The sequence below is a fragment of the Salvia miltiorrhiza genome, chromosome 4 (assembly GCF_028751815.1).
Source record: "Salvia miltiorrhiza cultivar Shanhuang (shh) chromosome 4, IMPLAD_Smil_shh, whole genome shotgun sequence".
Lineage (NCBI taxonomy): Eukaryota > Viridiplantae > Streptophyta > Magnoliopsida > Lamiales > Lamiaceae > Salvia > Salvia miltiorrhiza.
Window position 1 is genome coordinate 35,829,269 of NC_080390.1, and position 10,040 is coordinate 35,839,308.

Below are 10,040 nucleotides of genomic sequence, written 5' to 3' on the forward strand. Positions count from 1 at the left end.
TTAGGGCGGGCTGTGACATCTCAAGTGGTCGACAAGAGCAGCCCCATCAGTTATAGGTTCTCGGCTGCAGTTAATAAGGATGGCTTTCTTCTTCATCTTCCCCAGCCTCTCCTTATTCACCATTCCAAGTATAAATAGATTCCCTTGATTTCTTCGTGATATTCTACAGCCAACAACAGATGAGAGATCAGATGAATGTAACAAATGCTACATCAATCAGATATCACATAAAAGACCTGTCTGAGCATAACATGTCTAACAGCAGAGTCTATGTATTCCTTCACTGGTTGACCAGAAGAAATCATGTACCCATCCTTGAATTTCATGGACTTGGCCCGTTGAGCCCTAAGTTTCCCACTAACTATGACCTGTGCAATACAAGCATCAAGTACATTAAATCTGAAAGGTATCAAAAGAAGACAACTATGGCAAAGTTCTAAACAACAATTACCATACCTCACAACCCTTTGCTCCATTCTCCATAACAAATCTCAAAACTCCATAGCATGTACTGAAAATCAAAAAGTTCAAATCAGGCACCATTAAATTATTAATAATTGAATTGATAAGTTAAATTATTCTATTTTTAGTAATTAAAATTAATTTTTATTTAGTTAAGTACTAATTCAAATAAATTTCTTTTTTAACTTTTAATTTTTAGATAAAAACTTTTTATTATTTTTAAAATAGATATATTATTATTTTGAAAAAATAAATTGATAAAAACCTAGAAAAAAAATGAAAAAAAAATGCTCATACATAACAGTTAACTTAACAGTTGAAAACAACTGTTATAAATGAACGCTCATATATAACGCTTCTCTTAACGTTTTAACTATCGTTATCAAAGAAAAGCTCATAGATAACGCATCTCATAACGATTCACTAATAGCGTTATCTATACGACTAATAGATAACGCTCATTCATAACGCATGGTTTGATACTGTTATATATGTATAAGGATAACACTACATACATAACGAAAGTTTAGTAAACCGTTATCTATTCTAAAAAAAGCGCTCACACATAACGGTTTTTGAAACAAACCGTTATGTATGAACCGTTATGCCTATTTTTTTTTTTAGTATATCATGTGAAATGTGATTTTTGCTGGTTGTTTAATTTGGATTTTTATATTTAAGAATAGCTACAATAGAACCTCTTTATATTAACACTTAATAAATTAATAACTCCTCGAAAATAATAATTTTCTTTGGTCCCAACTTAAGCCTATTACGTAAATTAATAACTTCGCTGCAACAATATTGCTAGTCGCATTAGTCGGTTAGAAGAGCAGGTTAATCAGGGGATGCAAATGCTCTCGGACAAGACGACCAAGCGGGGACGTGGCCGCCCAAAGGGCACGGGAAAGGGCATGGGAAGGGAGCCGATGCAAGCGGTTCCGGAAGGTAGCATAAAAGGTCGTCTCAGGAATGCGGGAGAAATGAGCTACAAGCCGAGGGACTTTGTAGTTGATTGTAGCAATAGTGATAGCATGAGGGCAATGAATAATATAGTAAATAGACGTTGGTCAGATGAGATGGACGACTATCCTGAGTTATGGGATTGCTAGTGTCTTCAGGATTCTTAGCTTAACGATCTCTTTTCGAGTTTCGTGCCCTTAGTCTGCGTTCTGTGCTCTCAAGGGATTTTTTTCTTTTTCTTTTATAATAAACCTCAATTTAATAATATATAGGGGCGTGCTCCAGTGAGACCTCATATTTTTCGTGTAACATGAGGACAATGAATAAGACATATAATACTAATGAACAAGACGTATATCTAACGAACAAGATATATATACTGATGAAAAATAAAATTTCAAAAATTGGTAATGAATAAGACATATATACTGGTGAACAAGGCAGTATATGTTGATGAACAATGCAATATATACTGATGAATAACAAAATTTAAAATATTCTACTCCCTCTAGGATTCGAACCCTGCGAAAAAAATCACCCTCCAGATACAATATCAGCCATAGGATTGATGAAATAAACGCATCAGATCGTGCCCAAGATCTCACTAAAATTAGGGGAGGTTAAGTACCAAATCCCCCCCCAACGTTGAGGCCCCTATCACGTATAAGACCATATAGTCAGGGTAAGCGCTGTTTACTACCTCAACGTGGCTAAACCTAAGCAAATTCCCCCCGCGTTTTAACGGTGTTAAAACGCCGTTAAAAAAATATTTTTTTATTATTATTTTAATGATGGCGGTAGCCCCAACCGCATCGCCGCCTCTGAAACTCCGGCAATCGCATCGCCGCCTCCTCCCTTGGCGACGGCAAAGGCGCTGCAGCCTCCCTCTTAAGTGCCCTAGTCCCCAACCCCCAGACACTACTCCGGCGAACGCGCCGCCTTTGCTACCTTACCCCCAATTCCAGCCAGCCTTTCTCCAAATCCCAGCGAGAACGGTTCATCGTTGGGGAAGGAGAGGCGGCGGACCTGGCGTCCGTGAGTTTTCTGACCGAGTGTGGTATTTGGAGGTGAGGCAGAGCGGTGGCGGTGCCCGTCTTCCCAGATCTGAGAGGATAGGGGCCGAAGGAGGTCAAGCGGCGCGAGGGCGCGTTCGCCGGAGTCGAGCGGCGTCAATGTGTTGCATTAAAAAAACCAGCAATGGTGATGGAGTTTTTCTGAAATTGGAGGTTTTGGGGGAGGAATTTGTATGACTTGAAGAAGAACAAAGATGGTGATGGAGGAATTTGGTGAGATCGGCAGCTGCTTTGTCGGAACTCAAAGAAGAGGGAGACGACGGCCGTGGGCCGGAGAAGAAGCATGCGACGATGGGGACAACCTCGGCCGCCCTATTCCGAGCAAGAGGCCGAGAGGTGGAGATCGAGTTGTGGCTTTGGCCGTTCGGACGGACGGAGAAGAAGTCGACTGAGGGAAGAGAAGAAGTTGGGAACGGAGGAAGCCACACCGGCGGCGGCAGAAACAGTGGACGAAGGGGAGAGAGAGCTGGACCGCACCCACCTGAATTAAAAATTTTTAAAAAATAATTTTCTAACGGCGTTTTAACACCGTTAAAACGCGGGGGGGGGGGGGGGATTTGCTTAGGTTTAGCCACGTTGAGGTAGTAAACAGCGATGTAGAACACGTATGAATTTATCCAACAGAGTTACGAATTGCGAAAAATAAATTTTTGTTACCTTTGGGATTCGAACTCAGGACCACGAATTCATCCAATAGGGTTACGAATCAACCGTAGATCTTGATAATCTAATGGCTGAAAATCATTTACTCCCTCCGTCCCACTAGAATTGGCACACTTGCCTTTTTTGTTTGTCCCACTAGAATTGACACTTTCCTCAAATGGTATGTGGTCCCTACATTCTCTACACACATAAAATAAGTGGACCCTACCTACTTTACACTCTTAACCCTTTATTCTTAATCTTCGTGCCCAACTCAAAAGTGTCAATTCTAGTGGGACGGAGGGAGTATATTTTATACACTTATGAGTGTTTTTATTCTAGCTCTCCCCTATGTATATATATATATATATATATATATATATATATATAGTCCCATCTGTTATAAACTAGAGAGAATAGAGAAGAGAATACGAATGAAGTGTATTCAATATGTGGGCCAAATGCCTCTATTTATACAAGTAGGAAGCTAGGGTTTTAGGGAGATTTCTTGGTCAACACACATAACATATATCTAGAAGATATATTTACAGCACTTCCCCTTAATTGACCAATCCCTAAAACAAAAATGTTATATCATTAAAACCTTGCTAGGAAAACCTAATGAGACAAAACCTAGTCGAAGGAAAAAGAATACAACTGCTTCCCTTGAACTTGAGATCATTGAAGATCTTTGAGTCGACGCATGCCGATCTCGTGTACCAACTTTCTGAATGTCGATGTTGGTAATGCCTTGGTGAATAAGTCCGCTAGATTATCACTTGAGCGAATTTGTTGAAAGTCGATATCGCCATCCTTTTGAAGGTCGTGTGTGTAGAAGAGCTTGGGAGAAATATGATTCGTCCTATCGCCTTTGATGTATCCTTCCTTGAGTTGCGCGATGCAAGCAGCATTGTCTTCATATAAAACAGTTGGTTTGGCCTTTGATGAAGCTAACCTGCACGACTCTTGGATATGACTCGTCACATTTCTCAACCATACACATTCTCGACTTGTTTCGTGGATTGCAATGATTTCAGAATGATTTGAGGATGTTGCAGTCAAGATTTGCTTCACAGACTTCCATGATATAGCAGTTCCACCACATGTGAAAACATATCCAGTTTGTGACTTAACTTCATGTGGATCGGATAAAAATCCTGCATCCGAATATCCCACTAGACTATTATCAGAATTTTCTTGATAATATAATCCAAGGTCAATAGTACCCTTTAGATAACGTAGAATGTGTTTAACACCATTCCAATGTCTCAAAGTGGGTGTAGCGCTAAATCTTGCTAGAAGATTGACAGAAAACGCTATATCTGGTATAGTATTATTAGCCAAATAAGTCAATGTTCCAATTGCACTTAGATATGGTACTTTAGGACCAAGTATTGTTTCACCCTCTTCAATTGGTCGAAATGGATCTTTCTTAGTATCAAGAGATCTAACGACCATTGGTGATGCTAATGGATGTGCATTATCCATGTAAAAGCGTTTTAACACTTTTTCTGTATATGTGGATTGGTGAATAAACGTTCCTCCACGGATACGTTCCATTTGCAAACCAAGACAAACTTTGTCTTTCCCAAATCTTTCATCTCAAATTCTTTCTTCAAATATTCAGCAGTTTTATTGAGCTCTTCAGGAGTCCCAATTAAATTTAAATCATCAACATAAACTGCTATGATTGCAAATCCACTTTCGATTTTCTTAATGAAAACACAAGGGCATATATCATTATTCTTGTATCCTTCTTTCAAAAAATACTCGCTCAGTCTATTGTACCACATACGACCAGACTGTTTCAACCCATACAACAATTTTTGCAGTTTAATTGAATTCAATCTTTTGGATTTTGACTGCAATCCTTCAAGCATTTTAAAGATAAGCAGTTACTACATCCATAAGGTGCATATCAAGCCTTTGTGACACAACCAGACTAATTAAAAATCTAAAAGTAATAGCGTCCATTACTGGAGAGTATGTTTCCTCATAATCAATTCCTGATTTTTGTGAGAAACCTTGTGCTACGAGTCTTGCTCTATATCTCGTAACTTCATTTTTCTCGTTTCTCTTTCTCACAAAAATCCATCTATATCCAACAGGGATTTTAGATTCCGGAGTTAAGGCTATAGGTCTAAATACTTTCCGGTTATCACATGAATTTAATTCCATTTCTATAGCTTCTTTCCACTTTGGCCAATCAAGTCTCTGTTTGCATTGTGTAACAGATTTTGGTTCAGGATCCTCATTTAAAACTTGAAGAGCTATATGAAAGGCAAATATATCATCAACGATGATATTTTCTCTCTCTAGTATCTGATTTGAATGTAAATAATTTATTGAGATCTCATGATTTTCAGATACTTGTAATTCTTCAGGAATTACATCACTTTCATTTGGTTGATTAGTCATTTTCGTCATTGTTTGGTCTCCATCTCGCCCCTTTCTTTTTCTAGGCATAGAATCTTTGGAACCAACTGGTCGACCACCTAAAGATTACACAGCTGAGTTTCAGTCTTTGAGAGCTTTAGTTGTAGTTTCTTCAGTTGCTTCTTTTTCCTGTAATCTTCAGTTGAGATGTTAAAGCTACGAGTTTTGGTATCATCTAAACTAGGATAGATATTTCTTCCAATTTCCAACATTAAAGATGAGGCTTGGTTCAGAGCACCTAAAGATTACACAGCTGGGGCACTGAGGCCGAGGCTAAATAACTTACTTTGCCAATATCACAATCACTACGTACGGTCACCCTACTCAGTATTGTGGGCATCTAAAACCTTAGATAGAGATATTGGTCCGTCAAGAGAGATTGGATAAGTTTGTAAAACAGACGCCTCCCCCTCAACATCAGAATGACGATCAAAATCACAGAGCTGGAGATGATAGGGAAAACGTAGACATGGAACACAGAGTTAGGAGCCCTCCACGAGAAGAGAGAATGATTGTGCATATGATAGTGGGAGAGAAAGACGTACCCATTTCGAATAGAGCGAAAAAGCAGATTATAAGAGCAGTCAGAGTTAGTAGCTAACCCCAAGTGCTATCAGTGCACCGTGGTTAGGAAGAGCCAGATATATCCTTTGGATTCAATGACCGCCGAAGCTTAATGCATCCACATAACGATGCATTGGTCTTCTCAGCAGACGTGGCTAACTGCACAGTGCATCGGATCTTCGTAGATATGGGAAGCGCAGTTAATGTCATATACAAGGACTATTTGACAATAATGGCTTTGAATGCCGTATTGAAATCACCGGGTGCACCGCTGTACGGGTTCACAGGAGAGTCTATTATGCCAGTGGGGTACTTGGAATTACCAATGACATGGGGACGACCGGTGCTTCGTGAACACGAAGCTTTCACTTCTTAGTGGTAGACTTACCAAAGCCAAGTTGATGACCAGCGCTGAACGCTTTCCAAGCAGTGATCTCCATGTACCATCTAAAAATGAAATTCCCATTAGAAGGAGGAAAAGTGGGAGAGGTGTGCGGGAATTAGATAATGTCTAAGGAATGCCACGTTCGTAGCTTAACCGCTAAAACAGGGAACAAACGAACTCATGATGAAAATGAGAATCCGACGGTAAGGAAAGTCAAAGCTTGCAGCCCCTCTGGAAATCCATCAGAGCTGGAAGAAATAAGAGAAGCTCAGGCTATCCAGGATAAGCAGCCGATCTTGTCCAACAACGATCACTGTATGATGATAGAATTATTTCCAGTGAAGACGAGATTCACGACATAAATAGGCACAGAGATGGGGCCAGAGCTGGAAGGGAGGATGATAGAGTGCTTGCGGAGAAATGCAGACGTGTTCGCGTTCTCTACCACTGATCTGAAGGGAATCGACCGTTCCCTAGCTGAACACCGATTAAATGTGGATCCCACCGTTAACCAATAATGCAAAAAACACGACACTTTAGACCGGAGAAGAATGCACCCATTAAGGAATAGGTCCAAAGTCTTCTAAAAGCAGGGCATCTAGTAGAGGTCCAATACCCAGTGTGGCTCTCCACCGCTGTGATGGTCGAGAAGAAAGAGAAAACGTGGCGTATGTGTGTGGATTATCGAGACTTAAATCAGGCCTGCCCCAAGGATTGCTATCCTCTGACCTGATTAGATCAGCTCGTAGACTCCACCGCTGGGTGTGAACTTCTTTCTATGATGAACGCATTCCAAGGGTATCATCAGATAAAGATGCATCTATCGGACATTGTCAAAATCTGCGTTTGCTGTTTGTTGCAGAGTATTTGGATGGGCTAGCATGCCCTTCGGCCTTAAAAATGCAGGTGCAACCTACCAGTGCATGATGGACAAAGTTTTAAAAAAGTAAATCGGGAAAAATATGTCAGTCTATGTTGATGACATGATGGTACAGAGCGAGTTCGCTTATTCTCATCCCAAAGACCTCGACGAGGTGTACCTTCGGGGTCAGAACTAGAAAATTCTTGGGTTATCAGGTGACACCTCAAAGCATTGAAGTCAACAAAGTTAGGGTGCAAGCTATTATAAACATGGTCCCCCTCTCCCCCGAAACATCAAGGAAGTCCAAGCCCTTAATGGGAGAATAACAACTCTGGGCAGATTTATTTCTCGCTCAGTGGATCAAAGTCTGCCTTTCTTTAAAATCTTGAGGAAATGATCTAAATTCGAGTGGACTAAAGATTGTCAGAATGCTTTTGAGAAATTGAAAAATTACTTTGCAGAGGTGCATGTGCTTAAATCTTGAGAATAAATCTTGGCAGATTTATTTCTCACTCAGTGGATCAGAGTCTGCCTTTCTTTAAAATCTTGAGGAAATGATTTAAATTCGAGTGGACTAAAGATTGTCAGAATGCTTTTGAGAAATTGAAAAATTACTTAGCAGAGGTGCCTGTGCTTACTAAACCAATTACGAGAGAAACTTTGTACCTGTATATCGTTGTGGGGACGGAATCTTTGAGCACAGTCCTACTCAGGGAGGATCACGGTCGACAAAAACCGATTTACTTTGTTAGTAAAATAATCCAAGGCACAGAACTAAACTATACAGAGGTCGAGTGGGCAGCTCTGGCAATATTGACTACAGCCCGGAAATGGAGACCATACTTCTTAGCGCACAGAGTGGTTGTGCGTACGTCCTTACCCTTTAAGGAAATACTGGGTCAGCCAGATTTGTCAGGGCGCATGGTGAAATGGGCCATCGAATTGAGCCAATACAGTGTGGAATTTGAGCCCCGAGCTGCCATCAAAGCCTAGGCTTTAGCAGACTTTATCTAGGAATCTACCAGAGCTGAGAAACAAAAACCTTGGGTCGTATATGTGTATGGGTCCGTTACTAAGGAGGGTTGCAGGATAGGCATTTACATTCATACTTCTCTAGATGATGAGCTCTAATTCGCTATTAAGTATGAGCGAAGGTTATCCAATAATGAGGCTGAATATGAGGGTATCGTTAAAGCCTTGCAATTTTTGACAGAGCTAGGAGCAGAACAAGTGCAAATAAAATCTGATTCTCAACTCGTAGTGTAACAACTGCTAGGAGAATATGACGTGCGAGAAGATAGGATGACAGCTTATTATACTCGGGCCCAAGAGCTGATGGCTAGATTCCAAGAATGTCACATTGAACAAATTCTCCGGGAGCAAAATAACAGAGTTGATCTATTGGCCAGGATGGCTAACGCGGTCGAACAGAGCTGGACTAACAAGGTAACTTTGATGTGCGAGCCCCATTATGGAGAGCCTCAACAAATACTCACTTTGGAAGAACGAGATGATTGGAGAAGTCCGATTGTATATTTTTTTTAAAATGGGTGAACGACTAAATCCGGTCGTGTCTTAGCGGTGCTTATACCACCGATAATGCCTGATCAATGATCAATTGTATAAGCGATGTTTTACTCACCCTCTGCTGAAATGCTTATCACCTGAGGAAGCCTAGTACACGCTCGAGGAAATCCATCAGGGCTGTTGTGGAAATCATGCTAGATATAAAGATCTATTACGGAAGATAATCAGAGCTGGGTTTTATTGGTAAAAGATGGGAGAGGATGCCAAAATTTTTGTAAAGAAATACGTTGTATGTCAAAAGCATGCACCAAGAATTAACGTGCCAGGGAAACCATGAGAGCTATGTATGCTACTTGCCCTTTCGACCAATGGGGCATTGGCATTGTAGGCAAGCTCCCTACTGCTTCAGGAGGGAAATGTTTTCTTATAGTAGCGGTGGATTACTTCTCTAAGTGGGTGGAGGCAGAGGCGGTATCCGAAATCGATGATTGTGCTGTCGAAAGATACTTATGGCGCAATATTTGTCGGACGGAGGGAGTAATATATTTGTCACATAATTAATTTTTTTAATTATAATTAATCCTGATATCAATTATTAATTTTTAAATTTAAAAATAAATACAACAAAATAATTATAAGTCTTATACAATTGATTAGTGAATTCTAATTGATAAACTTAAATTATACCAAAATATAATAAATTAAAATTGATGAAAAATGACTAAAAACCACTCTCTCGTCCCACTTATCTTGGCACATTTGTTTTTGACATGGAGATTAAAAATAAGGTGTTAAGAGTGTAAAGTGAGTAGGGACTTTTTATTTGATATGTGTAAAAAATAAATGGACCACATATTATTTTTAAAAAATATTATTATAAATGAGACAAACTAAAAAGAAAAGTATGTCATGATAATTGGGACGGATGAAATATAACAAAAAAAAAATATTGAAAGTGAGTAAGACGTCAAAAATGGGACATACAGTGTGTCTGTGTTGGTATAGTATAGAATAATTAATATCTGAAATTAAAAGTTTCAGGTTTAAATTAAGTTTACCATCACGCCGCCATCAAAATTATTTGTTCAAATGGGATTAAATAAAGCTTGCAAAATGCACATTCCGC

General features: G+C 39.7%; 1 protein-coding gene across 1 annotated transcript; it reads right to left on the reverse strand.

Annotated features, from left to right (window-relative positions):
- Positions 1-543, reverse strand: LOC131023366 (glycerate dehydrogenase HPR, peroxisomal-like). The gene is made up of 3 exons (XM_057952906.1): positions 457-543; positions 310-368; positions 1-163 (listed from the first exon to the last, which is right to left on the reverse strand). Exons 1-3 carry the CDS (start codon positions 541-543, stop codon positions 1-3), a joined length of 309 nt encoding a protein of 102 aa, XP_057808889.1.
- Between the last annotated feature and the right edge of the window lie 9,497 nt (positions 544-10,040).

Bases quoted from the DNA above. Each gene is read 5' to 3' on its own strand.
- LOC131023366 (XM_057952906.1), bottom strand. From the start codon at position 543: ATGGTGCCTGATTTGAACTTTTTGATTTTCAGTACATGCTATGGAGTT. The intron at 369-456 runs GTATGGTAATTG...TGTATTGCACAG, and splicing joins ATGGAGCAAAGGGTTGTGAG to GTCATAGTTAGTGGGAAACT. The intron at 164-309 runs GTACATGATTTC...TGTTGGCTGTAG, and splicing joins TCCATGAAATTCAAGGATGG to AATATCACGAAGAAATCAAG.